This window comes from Taudactylus pleione, unplaced genomic scaffold (assembly GCF_031769625.1).
Source record: "Taudactylus pleione unplaced genomic scaffold, aTauple2 ptg000008l, whole genome shotgun sequence".
NCBI lineage: Eukaryota > Metazoa > Chordata > Amphibia > Anura > Myobatrachidae > Taudactylus > Taudactylus pleione.
This window is the reverse complement of record NW_028284411.1, coordinates 8,037,891-8,054,825: the sequence shown is the minus strand read 5'-3', so window position 1 is coordinate 8,054,825 and position 16,935 is coordinate 8,037,891. Positions and strand designations below refer to the sequence as shown.

Below are 16,935 nucleotides of genomic sequence, written 5' to 3'. Positions count from 1 at the left end.
AGAAAATGGGCAACCAATGGAGGTACTGACAGAGTGGGGCAGCAGACAATGAACATTTGGCAAGGAAGATAAGCCTCGCAGCTGCATTCATAATGGATTGTAATGGCGATAGACTGTTTTTGGGAAGACCAGTAAGGAGGCGATTGCAATAGTCAATGCGGGAAATAATGAGTGCATGGATTAGAGTTTTTGCAGTGTCTTGTTGGAGATATGGTCGAATTTTGGATATATTTTTTAGATGTATGTAACATGATTTTGAGACAGATTGAATGTGGGGAACAAAGGACAGTTCAGAGTCAAGGATGACACCAAGGCAGCGAGCTTGTGGGGTGGATTATTGAGTTATCAACAGTGATAAAGAGATCAGATTGGTAACTGTTATTGGCCGGTGGAAATATAATTAATTCTGTTTTAGAAATATTAAGTTTCAGGTGGCGAGATGACATCCAAGATGAAATGGCAGAAATACATTCAGTGACACGGACCAATACAGATGGTGATAAATCTGGAGAGGATAGGTAGATTTGAGTATCATCCGCATACAGATGGTACTGAAATCCAAAAGAGCGGATTAGTTTGCCAAGAGAGGAGGTATAGATTGAGAAATGCAGAGGACCTAAGACAGAACCTTGCGGTACTCCAACTGATAGAGGTAGCGAAGAGGAGGCAGAATCCGAAAAACTAACAGAACAAGAGCAATTAGATAGGTAGGAAGAGATCGAAGAAAGAGCTGTGTCCTTAAAACCTAGGGATTGTAGTGTTTGTATGAGGAGAAAGTGGTCAACAGTGTCAAAAGCAGCAGAGAGATCTAGAAGAATTAGGAGTGAGTAATGGCCTTTAGCCTTGGCAGTGACCAGATCATTTACTACCTTAGTCAGTGCTGTCTCTGTGGAGTGCCGGGAACGAAAGCCAGACTGAAGTGGGTCCAATAAGTTGTGGGTGTTAAAGTGTGTGAGGTGAGTGTAGACAATTCTCTCCAGTAGCTTAGAGGGGCAAGGGAGCTGGGAGATACGATGGTAATTTGAGAGAGTGTTAAGGTCAGAATTTTGTTTTTTTTCAGAATGGGAGTAATCACTGCGTGCTTGAACAGTGATGGAAAGTTGCCAGTACAGAGAGAGAGAGAGAAATTACAGAATTTAATTAGGGTTGGGATGAGCACAGGGGACAGAACTTTACTGATTTGTGAGGGTATAGGATCTAGAGAAGAGGTAATACAGTAGGAGAATGAGAAGAGTGTAGATACTTCATCTTTGTTTGTGAGGTCAAATGAAGAGAATGTGCCAGAGGGTTCAGGTAGGGAATTGAGCAGGTCACTAGCTGAGGAAGAACATACCATTTCATTTCGGATCTTATCAATCTTGTCCTTAAAATAGGAAGCGAGATCATGCGTACAGATAGTAGCAGGTGGCTTGGGTGACGGAGGGGTAAGAAGCAGTTTAAATGTATTAAAAAGTCGCTTGGGGTCAGAGGTTTGAGCAGAGATAAGAGATTGGAAATATGTTTGTTTGGCATTGTCCAGAGCAGTATGATAAGAGTTGTAGATAGTCTTATATGTGAGGAAGTCACATGGAGTACGAGACTTTCGCCACTGACATTTTACTTTACATGAGTTTTTGTAGATGCCTTGTTAAGTTAGAATGCCACGGTTGACATCTAAGTCTACGTGGTGTGTGATGGGTAGCTGGAGCTACTTCATCTAGGGCTTTTTCTAGAATCTGATTTAGGTGTGATGCAGCAGTCTCAGGAGAAGTGAATGCAGAAATTGGTGAGAGTCGCTGCTGTAGGTAGATAGTTGTTGAAAGTTAATAGCATTAATATTTCTGCGGGTTGTAGGAGGTTTGGTTGATTTCACTGACATTGAGGTTGATGTAATGGAGGAGAGTGTGTAGGTGATAAGGTTGTGATCTGAGAGAGAGAAAGGAGCATTAGTGAAATCAGAAACTGAGCATAGTCTGGTAAATACAAAATCAAGGCAGTGGCCCTCCTTATGAGTAGAGTAGTCAGTGCATTGGGAGAGGCCAAGAGAGGAGGTTAGAGAGAGTAGATTGGAGGCATGAAGAGATTGTGGACTGTCAATGGGGATATTGAAATCACCCATAATGATGGTGGAGATGTCTGAGGATAGGAAGTGAGGGAGCCAGGCTGAAAAATGTTCCAGAAATTGTTGAGATGGCCCAGGTGGGCGATAGATAACAGCAACTAGCAGAGAGAAGGGGGTGAAAGTCCTGATAGAATGTACTTCAAATGATGTAAATATAAGTGAAGGTACCTGTGGGAGAACTGTGAATGTACAAGACTGGGAGATTAATATTCCTACCCCAGGTCCTTTACAATTACCAGGCCTGGAGCTGTGTGAGAAGTGTAGGTCACCATGTGTGAGCCATGTTTCTGTTATTGCCAGAAGGTTGAGGTTAATTGAAATAAAGAGGTCATGGATGGATGTTTGTTGCAGACAGAGCGTGCATTCCATAAGGCACATTTTAGTAACTTGGAGGGTGAAGGGAGGCACGCAATGTTTATGATGTTATCATACGTAATGAATTTTTGTCACTCGTTGTGAATGATAAAACTGGTTGATAAATGAGGCCCGATTTTACAGAATTGTTAATATACTTCACAATCAAGTAGGCCTGAACTTACATTTGTCTCCGCCAAAAACAATAAATAATAATAATAATTTGAACTGATAAAAATCCAGTCAGATTGGTCTGTGGGAGAAGATGGTAAGGGGTTGGGTAGGAGATTCCGGCAGTCAGGATGACGACAGTCATAATACAGACAGTGGCATCCCGATAGTCAGAATCTCAACAGAATTTGATAAGTAACCCTAACCCGTACCCTAACCCATACTTACCGACATTGCTGGGCACCTTTCCAGAAGCAGCCGGAGGGGAGCTGCTGCTTTCATCTTTGGGTGGTGGGGCCAGACTATAATCGTCAGTAGGCCCCACCCCCTTTACAGAAAACCCCCGCGATTCACGGGTCTGTGAGGAGGAGGCGGGCCTAAATGACATGATTTTCACCATTTAGCCCCGCCCCTTCCCTACGGACCCGAAATTTCCACGTAAAATCTCCCCATCCTACCCACTTTACTAGGAAGTGGGCAGGATGTGTGAGATATGCCTACTCTTCCGGGGATGCAGGGGGTTACCCGAAAAATCAGGAGCCACTTGCGACTCCCGGGAGAGTAGGCATGTATTCCCTAACCCCCCCTAGCCCACCTTCCATGCAGCCTACCCCTTCCCTCCCACAACTTAACCCTCTACCTCTACATAGTGCCTAACCATAACCCCTAACATTTATACTCACTGTCAGCGGGCGGTATTCTGAGCACCGACATCCTGACTGTCGGGATGCCGACTACATCCCTGTGTTAAATGTGCTATAACCAGTGCTATCTGATAACGTAGAGAAATCACTTTTCTCTATGGTTTCTGCAATCACCTCCAGAGTCACACTGTAACTAAAACGAAGGGTCTTGGGCATGAATAAAAGCTGATGTACCCTGATTCCCAGCTGTAGGTTGTGCAAAATCATAGGGGCCGTTAGGAAATAATGAACCACTGTGACACCAGTGTAGATAACTTGCTGTTGTCTCTCCAGGTCACCGGCTTGCTGGCTTCCTTTTGGAACATTCCAATGTTCGGCTTTGTGAGTCAGACACCAAAACTTGATAACACCCGAATATATGACACGTATGTGAAAATGGTGTCACCACTCCAGTGCATTTCTGAGGCCGTGGAGAAGACCCTGAGGTATTTTAGCTGGAAGTATATCGCTTTGTTTGGGGGATCGGCTGAGGGGTCAACTTGGGAAAAAATCGATGAGTTGTGGACTCTGCTGGATAACCAACTATCCTTGAACTTCACCGTCACAGCAAAGATAAAGTATGAACCAAGTAAACCTGGAAATCTTCGTGAGAACCTCCTCTTAGTCGCGTCAGTTGCCCGAGGTATTGCATATATATATACATTATGGACAGGGACTTCTGTTTTTTTATATTTTGAGGCATTTATTATGTTTGGGAGGCCAGGCTCTTGGCTAATTTTAACTCTAGTATACAGTATTTTACTATACCTTTATTCCCATGTTTATATTACATATTAGCTAGGATACCTGGCATTGCCCAGGTTGAGGACTCATCCCTGAAGTACACCTGCAGCCTTTATTTGTGTACATTGTCCTTGCATATAACACCATTCCATTAATCCTGAAGAGTACCCCACTATTTGCTAACATGCAAACAATGGCGCAGCTACCTTGGGTGCAAGGGGTGCGGCTGCTATGGTATCTGAGCTGCTTCAGTGGCCCGCTGCTCCCCCTGCACCCAGTCATGCACAAGAGGCTGCTAGAGGGACATGGGGAGGTGAGTTGTGGGGGGGGGGGCATAATGTGTAAGAGGCATTACTGTGTGGCATGTGTAAGGGGCACTATTGTTGTGTGGAATAATGTGTTATATGGGGCACAACTACTATGTGGCATAATCTGTAAGAGGCATTACTGTGTGGTATATTATGTAAGGGGCATTACTGTGTAGTGTAAGGAGCAATACTGTGTGGCATAATGTATAAGGGGCGCTACTACTGCATGGCATAATGTTTATATGGCATAACCTGAATGGATTCTGTGTGGCATAACATGACTTGGCATTTAAGATTTTGCTATGTGGCCACAAAAGTTCTAGTTACACCCTTGCATGCAAACACGGAGGGCTAACTAATGGTCACTTTAGGGACTAAGGGGGTCATTCAGACCCGGTCGTTAGCGCCGATGCGCTCGGACCGGGTCGACGGCCCTCCACAGAGCATGCGCACAACGGCGCCGGCGCCATCGTGCGAATGCGTGAGACCCGCTGCGAGCAACAGCGCCGGTCATAGCGGGTCTCGATCCAAAGGGGACGAGCTCTCGATGTTGATTGACAGCTCACCCCGTTTGGAAGGTGGGTCGGGGGGGTGGCAGCCCAAACGGGGGCATTCTCATGGGAATGCCTACCGTTTGCAGGCAGCCCCACTGACATCACTAGTGATGTCAGTGGAGAGCTTCCGGCTCAGACAGAGCCGAAAGCTCTCCGGGGCTTACGACAAGGGAGACCCTACCCTAGGGTCTCGTCGTAAGCCCCGATGACCATCGCGACCATCACCTTAGGCGGTCGTAAGGCTGTGGGTGTTAACACAGCCTTACCACCGCAAAGGAGGACGTCTTGAAAATTCAAGAGGTCCTCCCCTCATTCAGACCGACCGCACGCTCTGTGCGACCGGCTCTGAATGAGGTCCTAACTCTGATTTTAATATAAACTGTTATGAGTTATAACATTTGACACTTGCTCAGACTGTGAGATTAAAAGGACACTTTTGTAGCTTTCACATAGGTTTTTGTCAGACTGCAAATTCCCACTAGAGCCAGCCCTGGAACCTGTGTAATTTAAGATTGTCCCCATATTAAGTGATTTTGTGACAGTGACGAATATGTAATATAATTGTGAAGATAAGTGAATGCTCCCGGACTCTCCTCATTATAAAGTTAAACCCAGGATTGTTGAGAGCTCTGGCAGGCACAGGTACTTGGGGGTACATGGGCGACTCTGACAGGCGTTGCCATGCCCCCTTTGTAAAAATAAATAAATTCAAAAACACTATTTGAGGCACCGCGGAGCGGTGACGCACAACCAGCAAAGGAGCACACTTCAGAGAGGGAGGGCACGTTAAGTGAGATCGCCCCCACCACCTGTACATCTTTTCCTCTGCCCATGTCCGCTAGCTGCTGTGTAGCCGGCAATGAAGTGGCACATTGAGCAGAGAGAGAGCATAGACTGCTGCTGGACTCTCCGCAGCCTGGCTCTCGACAGCCCGTGTTTAGCGCTTCTGTACAGTCCTCCCTGCCAGCACCTCAAGACTCCCAGGCAGCTGTCTGGCCTACTGCACCAGATACAATGCTCTCTCCTTAAACCAATCCCAGGGTGCGGAGCAGGCTCACTTTTTGTTTTTCCTTCACTCTACGCAGCCAACCAATCAGCACGCTTCCCCCGCACAAACCCAGTATTCCAGGAATCCGTTTAGTCAGAGCCAGGTGAGCGTGAGAGGAGGAAGCTTCTGCGCGCCTATGTGTGCCCGGGGGTGTGTGGCTACATTCATCACCACCATCAGTCACTCTCCTACCACACTGAAGGTCTGGATTAGATTGTGTTCCTGGACTGGGGTCCAGGACAGGAGCTGGAGCGGAAGTGTTTGCATAAAACTAGGTGACTTGGGGGTCTAGTTACTAAGCAGTGTTAGGAGACAGATTGAAAAGTGATAAGGTACCAGCCAATCAGCTCCCAACTGTCGTTTTTCAAACACAGCCTGGGAGTTGGTAGTTAGGAACTGATTGGCTGGCACCTTATCACTTTTCACTGTGTCTCCTAAAACTGCTTAGTAACTAGACCCCTTGATGAGGTTCCTGCGCATGGAAGAAATAGTGGAGAGGATCCGGACTGGAATCAGATAAGTTCAGAAAAGCTAGGAATTGGATAATAGCCAGTAATACGATACTTTGGAACTGGGCTGGGACAGATAATACGTAACACTGGAACCAGGCTGAGAATGTTAATGTGCAATACTGGGACTGTGCTGGGCGTTAATGCTCAACAATGGGACTGAACTGGAGCCGGTAATGCTGAACACTGGAACTAGACTGGGGTCGGTAATGCCTAACTTTGGAACCAGGCTGGGACCGGTAAGTGGAACTTTGGATTCAGTAACTTTAGTAACTGGACTGGAACTGGTGTTGCTGTTGATTGTATAGGAATCAGTGATGTTGGTGACCAGTGATGATGGTGACCAGACTGGGACCGATGAAGCTGATGACCGGACTGAGGCCCTGATTCAGAGCCGGACGCTCTGATAGAGCGCTCGCTCTGAATCAGGGCCGTCCTTCTGAATTTTAGAGCGGCCTCCTCGCCGTTCGCATAGCTGTAGATGACCACCCACAGCTATAGCGAGCGGCCATGGTGATGACCCTTGTGGTAGGGTCTCGTTGCCGCAAGCCCTGGAGTGCTTTCGGCTCTATCAGAGCCAAAAACACTCCCACTGACATCACTAGTGATGTCAGTGTGGCCGGCCCCAGACGGTAGGCGTTCCCATGGGAATGCCTCCGTCTGGGCAGCCACGCCCCCGGCACGCCCACCAAAGAAATGATAGTGACGCTCTTTGGATCTCATATTGAGAGTCGACAGCAACTGATTCCAAATGCAAATGTCACACCTAGAATCAACTCCAGACTTTTTACCTGCTTAATTGATAATTAAATAACGAGGGAATAGCCCACACCTGTCCATGAAATAGCTTTTGAGTTGATAGTCCCTTTACTTTTGGCCCCTTAAACAGTGGGAGGCACATATAAAAACCGTTGTAATTCCTACACCGTTCACCTGATTTAGATGTAATTACCCTCAAATTAAATCTGAAAGTCTGCAGTTAAAGCACATCTTGTTTGTTTCACTTCAAAGCCATTGTGGTGGTGAATAGAGGCCAAAATATGAAAATTCTGTCAATGTCCCAATATTTATGCACCTGACTGTACATGCTCATTATATATATTATGGATAAAATCCCAGTTCACCACAAACAGCATGCAGTGCTTTCCTTTGGGCTTTGCTTAGAGTGAAGGTTTGATGCTATTCTCCTCTCTTCCAGTTATTATCTTAGTGGTGAGCTCTGAGGACGCCAGGCTGATTCTGCTGGAGGCCGAAAAACAGGGGCTGACGGAGGGGAATTATGTATTTATTATGGTGCAACAATTTGAACTCAGTGGATTTCTGGTGAGTCTTCATGGTTTTAGATAACAGTCCAATGCTGCAATATACCGTGTGTATGTGTGTGTGTGTGTATATATATATAGTTGGCTATTATCCACTTGATTTGAAATATAATAATTTATCAAAACCCGGAGTGCCGCTGTATATTTATATATATATATATATATATATATATAAAAATATAATGTGTGTGTATATATAACCACCCTGGTCTCAGAACCCACCGCAGGGTCACTTGCTCCGTTGCCTTCCTTAGGAGGACAGCACCCCCAACACATAGGCCCTGATTCAGACCCACTCGCGAGCGGCTGTCCGCTCGCAAGTGGGTCGATGTTCTGCACTGAGCATGCGCACGATGGAGGGAGCCCCGTCGTGCGCATGCGCCAGACGCGACGAGCGAAGGAAAGTCCTTCACTCGTTGTGTCTGATCAAAAGGGGCGTGCTGTCGATGTTGATTGACAGCACGCCCCCTTTGGTGGGCGTGCCGAGGGCGTGCCTCCCTGACGGGGGCGTTCCCATGGGAACGCCTCCCGTCAGAAGCCGGCCCACTGACATCAGTGATGTCAGTGGGAGTGATTTTGGCTCTGATAGAGCCAAAATCACTCCGGGCCTTGCGGTTGAAAACCTCAACCGCAGGCTCCGGCTCGCAGTTTCGATGGTCGCGATGGTCAAGACCATCGCGGCCATCAAACTGCACGCTCGTATAGGCTGTGGGTGGTGACCCACAGCTATACGAGCGTCCAGGAGGACGCTCCATTTTTATGGAGGGCGGCCCTCATTCAAAGCGTGCGCTCTGCTCAGAGCGTACGGCTCTGAATGAGGGCCATAGTACTATAATCAAGGCGGCACTCGGAGTCTTCACCGTTATTGACGACTCAGAGTGCCGCCTTGATTATAGTAATATATCTATCTATCTATCTATATATATATATATATATATATACACATATGATCCCTCTCCGGATAGCACCCGGTCTCGAATCACGCTGGCTCCAAAGCAGTTCACTGCGGCCAAGACAACTCCTAGTCTCCGGCTGGCTGGAACCCGGCAATTGACGTTAACATGTCGTTAACATGTCTGCGTCCTCCAAAACAAAAGTCCAATGCATTTTGTCAACACAGACTTCGTCAGGTGGGTACATAATATATATATATATATATATATATATATATATATATATGAAAATGCTGGCCAGGTAGATCCCAGAGGCAGCTCAGAGCGTCTCACCTCCCAACCAGCAGATGGGGAATCAGTAGCAGCAGCAGCGGCGGCCCTGGGGACTCATGCTCGGAGGGAGGGAAGGACGGCACAAATGGGTGGGGGCTGGGTGGATGCAGTCCCAGCAGCATTCCATAAACATCCAAATGGAAGGCACAGATCCTGCGCGTCCGACGCTGGGAAACAAACAGGCAGAAGAGTCACAATAACAGCGCTGAGCTCCGGGGGAAGCCCCTCCTCAGCCTCCCCGGGCACAGATCACCAATGCCAGGCAGCGCAGACCTGCCGCGCAAACTTCTCCCAGCACACCATGCAGCTGGCACCTGATGGGGGGGGCTCAGTGTGACCGGACGCAAGCTCCGGGACTCGGCGGAAACTGGCAGCTGGAAGCAGCAGTGTAGGGATCCTCTGTTCATGGGACAAAAACGACCCTGGGGCCGCCCTCGTCTCTCCACAACTGGTTACATTAACATGTGGTTCACCACTCCTCTAGCTAACCAGCTAACCAGAGCCCAGCCCAGCCTCGTCGGTGATCACGGAAGTCATGACCAAGTGAAAATTTTCTCCCAGGCACTGTGTGTATGTGTGTGTGTGTGTATATATATATGTGTATATATGTGTATATATATATATATATATATGCATATATGTATATATATATATATATATATATGTATATAATATATATAAGCTGTGACGCCCGGCACTCCAGGATATAATCAGTATTGCTGTGGTGCCTTCCTGGGGTGATAGTACAACCATAACAAACACGTAAGTAGGGTGGCACTCTGCAGGCTTGTGAGGAATTTAATAGTCCTTTATTCCAACGTTTCAGGGTAGATTCCCCGTCTTCAGGGACAGACTGTACTGTCTGTCCCTGAAGACGGGGGATCTATCGCGAAATGTTGGCATAAAGGACTTTGAAATTCCTCACCAGTTTTGATTGCCAGACCACCTGTGAAAGGCTGATAAGTGAGAGAGAGAGAGAGAGAGAGAGAGAGAAAGAGAGAGAGAGAGAGATCCTTCCACCTTGAGAGACATGGCGGAGAATGCGAGCATTGCAGCCATAAAATTCAAATCTATTTTCTTTTTTAAAAACTGTTATTTGGTGAACTTTTTGGTGGTGTCATCTTTAGATGCTTAGGGAAGCCAGATTCTGCTTCTTCCCCCTTTGCACCAATAGATAACTTAGAAGCCGTAGTTAAGGCACTGCTATTGGATACCGCGGCCCAGCAGGTTACTACCAGAGTGCAGCAATTAGCCATTGAGGAGGTCCGGACGCAACAGCAATTGACCATCGATGAACTTCGTAAACAACAGCACCAGGACTGTGAAGCCTTCAAAGAGGTGGTGCAGCACTGTCTGGAAATGCTTCCAGGGATGTCACAGTTAGCTCCAGCTCCATTCGGGCGAGTCATTTTCTGAGAAAGATTACAAAGACTGATGATGTTGAAGCCTATTTAAGAACTTTTGATTTAACCGCAGAGAGGGAGAGTTGGCCTAAAGGTCAGTGGGCATGCCTTTTGGCACCCTTCCTGTCAGAGGAACCGCAAAAGACTAGACTACTGCAATGCCCTATACCTTGTTCTTCCAGCAAAAGAATTGCACCACTTGCAGATGGTACAAAACGCAGCTTCCAGGCTATTAACCAACCAGCCCAGTTCCTGCCACATAACACCCATTCTCTACTCCCTTCACTGGCTGCCTGTCAGATGGCAAATTGTTTTTAAGATTGGCTTACTGACTTTCATAACCCTACTATACATAACCAGGGCCCAAGTTACCTGAAGCAGCTTCTGATCCCTTACTGTCCCACTCGATCACTATGATGCGTTGATAAAGGACTATTAACAGTACTTAAAATCTCCCAAAATCCATTTGGGGGTCGAGCTTTCAGCTTTTGTGTCTCCGACTCTATGGAATTAATTTCCCCACACAGTTCGAGAAGCCTCCACTCTAGAGTCCTTCAAAAATAGAATCAAGACTTTCCTGTTCCTGGATTCATCTCAGGGGGGAGGCTTCCTGAAAATAAACCCATAGGTTTCTATTGGATAACGCCACCTGAAGATGGCGTTACCCATAAGGACGAAGCACCAGAATACATCACATTCTGGTGCTTAGTACATATGGGGTATGCGGTAAAACCCCCCAAAACAGTATTTTCGGGGTGTTTAACGCATTTTTGCATTTAGTATATCCTGTCCTGTGAGTCTGGAAGATTGTTACTATTTCAGGGAGTCTCCCTGACAATGGTGTCAATACATAAATCACATAACTATAGTATTAATATAACAAACGGGCTGTGGGTGGGGGAGCCGAAGTCGAGGATGCGGGCTCCACACGTGCAACTAGGGGCGAGTGCAAATAGCGCAGGCACAGGCACTAGTAGACGTGGCGGCAAAGACTGCTGTCAGCCGGTGTGTGAAAGTTCCAAATCCAAGCACACGTCGAGTCCGCATCCTCGACCTCGCCTCCCCCACCCACAGCCCGTTTGCTATGGTGAGCCCACCACAACCGGACATCTGCCCATCCCCTTTACACCCTGGTCGGGAGCTGCCGGAGTGGCGCGACCCAGCCATACACCATTGCTCCTACCTACTCATTGAGAGCCCTTGGCAGGGTAAGGATTTGGGGAGTCCGTTTGCATCATTGCCACCACCGGGACAAGGGAGACAAGGGAGCGTGCATTTGGTCAGGAGAACCCTCCGGTTCCACACACCGCGACATCAGCGGTATCATTCCCCCTAATACACCTGCTAAGGAACCGTTTCTGGCCCTGAGCTACGTATGGTGACTATATTCAGTAGACTTCCTTACAATTTATACATTTACACTGTGACATTGGGGCTTATGATCCAATTTGGTTGCAACATAGATTCCAAACCAGCAGTGATACATTGTGTCTGAGCTTTAATACCTGCATTTATTCAGCCACAGATTTGCACTGTATACAGTTTAAAACCTATCCCATGTGTGATGATATATTTGTTTTAATATTATTGAACTGCAGTTCATTCATTTATATGTTTAATAAATGTATATGTTATATAAATACTATAGTTATGTGATTTATGTATTGGGTATACGTTCAGGAAGCCGGCGGACGGATGCCGACCACCGGCTTCCAGACATTGTTATCCCAACTAGGGATGAATGTCATTTCACCAACGTCGGGAGACCGGCGCCCGGCATCCCGACCGAGCGGATGCCGGGCGCCACAGTGGACAGCCGCGGGGGGGAGGGTTAAGTTTAGGGCTCCCGGGGGGGGGGCTTAGGGTTAGGCACCCCCCCGGGGGACTTAGGTTTACGCGGCGGGGAAAGGGGGGTTAGATTTAGGCACTTAGAGGGGTGATTAGGGTTAGGCACTGGGAGGGGGGAAGGTTAAGGTTAGTCACCGTAAAGGAGGGTTAGGGTTAGGGTAGGGAATTAGGTTAGTGAATACTTGCCTAGGGGCGATCGGGATTTCTTTCTCTGTCGGCCAAGTGCTGTCGGGATTTGAACCGCCAGCAAGGGGTCCAGCGGTAATTCATACCGATTCCATGTATTGACACCAGCGCAGACACCTTCTTCTATTTCATACATGTTTTGTGAGGGTATTCTGCAGGAATCCCTCTGGTGTCAGCTGCAAGTGTCTACTAGACAGTATTTGAACAGACAGTGCACCATTTTTTATTTTAGTCTCCCTGACAATACCTGAAATAGTTAATTGATGAGAAGGGTGTTTCAACACAGGTGACGGCAATCCTAAATTAAGTGGGAAGTCCAGGTTCAGAGCATTTTGTACCTGATGGAAGAGGTTATGGCCCGTATTCAATTTGGAGCAAAAAGTCTGTTTCCGCCTATTTTTGGCTGAAACTTTTCGCCAATGACTTCATTTTCGCCTGCTTGCCTTTTATCTCGTATTCAATTTGGAAGACTTTCCGCCTAGGCAGAAAGTCAATGCAATGTAATAGGCGAAAAAGTTTCACCTATGAAGAGGAGGCGGAAAAAAGTGCAGAATTGGGGTTTTGGGGTGCAACGTTGCGGGAACCCCCGTGCAGCCTTCAGACAGCCCCCCAAAGGTAATCTGTGTCAAAAATTGTTTAAAAAATACTTAAGGACACCCTAAAAAATTACTTTGAAAAAAATGTTGGGGTACAAAGTTAAAAACTAGTGAACTTGACTCTGGGGGGTCCCCAAGTATGCCCCAAGTGTTTTTTTTCATTGCAGGGGCTTGCGGCAGGTGGATTTTTCAGGATTTTTGGACTTCACTTTAGTAACTTTTAAATATGCTGACCCCCATTTTCAAGTACCCCAAATTTGCTGGGATAAGTTATTTTCTGGATAAAAATACTCCTGAATACTATTCTTCACCACTTATACAAAACGATATTTAGCAGCTATTGAGCCCATTTAAAAACACCAAATACCTTCAGCAAGCCAAATCGGGGGGTACCATAGCTAACCCCCATGTCAGAGCATCTTTTAGGGGGTGTCAGGTTGAGTTCCCCAAATCTGACAGGACTTTCCGCTTGTTTAAGTTTCGCCGGGTCCCGTTTTCTCGTACTTTCAAATTGAATACGGGGTAAATCGGGCACGCGCACGATACTTTTCCGCCTGCAGAACAAGCGAAGTAGGTGGAATGTCCGGGCCGCGAAAAAGTATCGCGGCTCGGCTCAAATTGAATACGGGCCTATATTGGAGGGTCTGCAGCTCCAGGAGACCTGAGTGCTCTTCAGAGCAGGCGGGAGTACGATCTGAGATTCGGGAGCCTCCTGGACGTTCCAGGAAAGTAGGCAAGTATGTACTGTATGTACAAATGGGCGTCAGCTTTTTCATAAGCTGAAACATTATTATTATGAATGGGGCCTTTCAATTCACTAGGACCAAGTTATTGTATATCACTGAGGCTTGTGAAGCATCTAGTATGTGGTAGAGGACAACCATTTTGTCAGCTGAAAATTTTTTAAGAGCAAGGCAACATCAGTTCAGTGGGAATCACTGGTATGACTGAGAGGCACAGCCATTTTGTGCGCTGAAAAAGTATTCCTGAGAACACCTTCTTTTCACTAGGAAACAATGGCCCTGATTCAGAGCCGGACGCTCTGACCAGAGCGCTCGCTCTGAATCAGGGCCCACCTCCATAAATATGGAGCGTCCTCCTGGACGCTCGTATAGCTGTGGGTCACCACCCACAGCATATACGAGCGTGCAGGATGATGGTCGCGATGGTCTTGACCATCGCCACTGCGTACAGAAGCCTGCGGTTGAGTTTCTCAACCGCAAGGCCAGGAGTGATTTTGGCTCTATCAGAGCCAAAATCACTCCCACTGACATCACTAGTGATGTCAATGGGGCCGGCTTCTGACGGTAGGCGTTCCCTTGGGAACGCCTCCGTCTGAGAGGCACGCCCCCGGCACGCCCACCAAAGGGGGCGTGCTGTCAATCAACATCGACAGCACGCCCCCTTTGATCAGACACTACGAGCGAAGGAAAGTCCTTCGCTCGTCGCGTCTCGCGCATGCGCACGACGGAGCTCCCTCCGTCGTGCGCATGCGCAGTGCAGACCATCGACCCACTTGCGAGCGGACAGCCGCTCGCGAGTGGGTCTGAATGAGGGCCTATGACAGCACTGAGGTAATTTATAAAGTGTGTGGTCTAAGGCAGCCATTTTATGAACTAACATAATACTCATGAGTATCCATTCACTAGGAATCACTGTGGGCCATTGGAGGCAGCCATTTTGTGGACTAAACCAAGTTTCTCGAGAATGCGGCTTCTCAATAACTGATGACATTATGCAAAGTAATTCTCTAGTGATTTAATTGATCGCATTCTCATAACTATTAAATACACCCAGAAAGTGTCCTGCCTTTTTATGAAAGTTGGGCATCAGCCTCTGTATAATATAAATATATAATATATGTTTATTTCCAGGAAGTGTTTTGGAAAGACACCTTAATCAGTGAGAAAAGTGAGAGCATCATCCAGGCGTACGACTGTGTACTCATGATCGCCCTGAACTCCAGTAGCAGCTACACCTTGTTTATGAAGCAGGTCTACGACAAACTGCGAGGTCCACCGTTTTACAGCGAGATTTCCTCCGAGGACCAGGTGCATTTTAATCCCCTTCTGCTGACAATATGCTAATCCTCCCAAAGCTCACCCGAGCATAGGGACACCCACTGCAGCCTTCTCATATCCATCCGACGTCACGCACCAGCATAAGCATCGGTAAGATTGACGCAGATCGGGCAGCCACGCAGCATATGCTGCAAGTCTGACCAGACGCAAACACTGAGAGTCTCCTGGCAGGCAGAGAGCTTTCATGCTGCAAAGGAGATCGCAGTGGCTAATTTATGCACGCCCATGAAACGGTGCTTAAACGGTCAGACACGCCTGCGTTTGCCTAGCTACCCCCCCCCCCCGTTACCTCCTCCAAACGCTGACCACCTGCACACATCTTGTGATCTAATCCTCTGTGGGAGCGTAGTCGCAAAACAAGCGCTGCACGTGCTCATAGCGGCTTACACGCATGCGCAGTGGCAAACAATCGCTCGATCTGCGTAAATATTGGCTTTGCGTATATCTCTGAATAAGGCCCTTTGTCCGAAGCTTGTTGTGTAGCAACAACATACAGCCCGCAGGTATCAGGATTTAGGTGCATAAAGACGTAAATAATAAATCAATTTTATGGTGAAACATGGCTTCCGTCTTTGTGAAAAGGTAAATAGGGTCAGGGGCCTCTTTAGAGAGGAGGGGGCCTGTGTGCATTCCCTGTCCCGGGCCCCCCAGGGGCAAACGCAGGATTTTTAGGGGGGGTTTCCGTTTCATATATATATATGTATATATATATATATATACATATATATATATATCTATATATATATATATAGTGAGACATACTCAGCACACACAACATATACACACAACATATACACACAACATACACACACACACAAAACATACACACATACACACACAACATACACACACACACAAAACATACACACATACACACACAACACGCACACACGCACACAAAACATACACACAACATACACACAAAACATACATGTACACACAACAAACACACACACACAATATACATACACATAGCATACCTACACACAACTTTGTTGCCAGACTGCTGCTGCTTGGGTGGCCGTGATGATCCTCCCCTTTCCCTGGGACTCCTATATCTCACACACATACATCCCAAACACTCTCCCCTCCTTCCTCCCCAGGACTACAATTTCACACACACATACATACATCACACACACAAACACATACAACACACACACATACAACACACATACCACCTACCCTGGCCAACACTAACAAGAGTGACCTGACCTGATTCTTCAGCGTTTGAGCCACTCAGTGCCGTGCCGCCTTCCCGCGCTGCGCCTAACTGCTCCTCCATCCCTCGTCAGCACTGTGGGAGAGGTCACTGGAGAGACAAGCGGGAGCCGGGGGAGGCGGAAGCGGGAGCCGGGGGAGGCGGAGCGCACAGAAGGGTTGTGGATAGATCCCCTTCCATAGATGTACCTACGGAAAGGGGATCTATAAACAACATTCCCAGCAGTCAGGACTAAGCCGGGTGCGCCGCTGATATACATCACAGCGGGCGCCCGGCAAATACATATTGCAGCAGCTGCCGGGTCTGGCTGCCTGTAAAAAATAAAAAAATTTTGGGCCGGGGGGGGGGGGGTTTCTGGGTACTCAGAAACCCCCCCTGCGTGCGCTAGTGCCCCCTCCTCTCTTCCCGGCGTCCGGCAGCCGACTGACGCGACTGGCCAGCCACCGCAGAGTGAGTAGACTCTTGGCACTAGAGTGTACTGTGCATGCGCAGAACGCCGGAAAAATGGCCACGGCGGCCATTTTCCGGTGTCCTGTGCAGCGCTGACACCCGACGCGGGACCATGGACAGGTGAGTTTT

General features: G+C 47.6%; 1 protein-coding gene across 1 annotated transcript in view; it reads left to right on the top strand.

Annotated features, from left to right (window-relative positions):
• Positions 1-3,639: 3,639 nt before the first annotated feature.
• The window catches only part of LOC148542825 (guanylate cyclase 2G-like), a 91,129-nt gene continuing 77,833 nt past the window's right edge, over positions 3,640-16,935 (top strand). The window contains exons 1-3 of the mRNA XM_088464485.1: positions 3,640-3,952; positions 7,671-7,795; positions 14,928-15,104. Coding sequence (XP_088320611.1) covers positions 3,640-3,952; positions 7,671-7,795; positions 14,928-15,104 — 615 coding nt within the window. The remainder of the gene's footprint in view (positions 3,953-7,670; positions 7,796-14,927; positions 15,105-16,935) is intronic.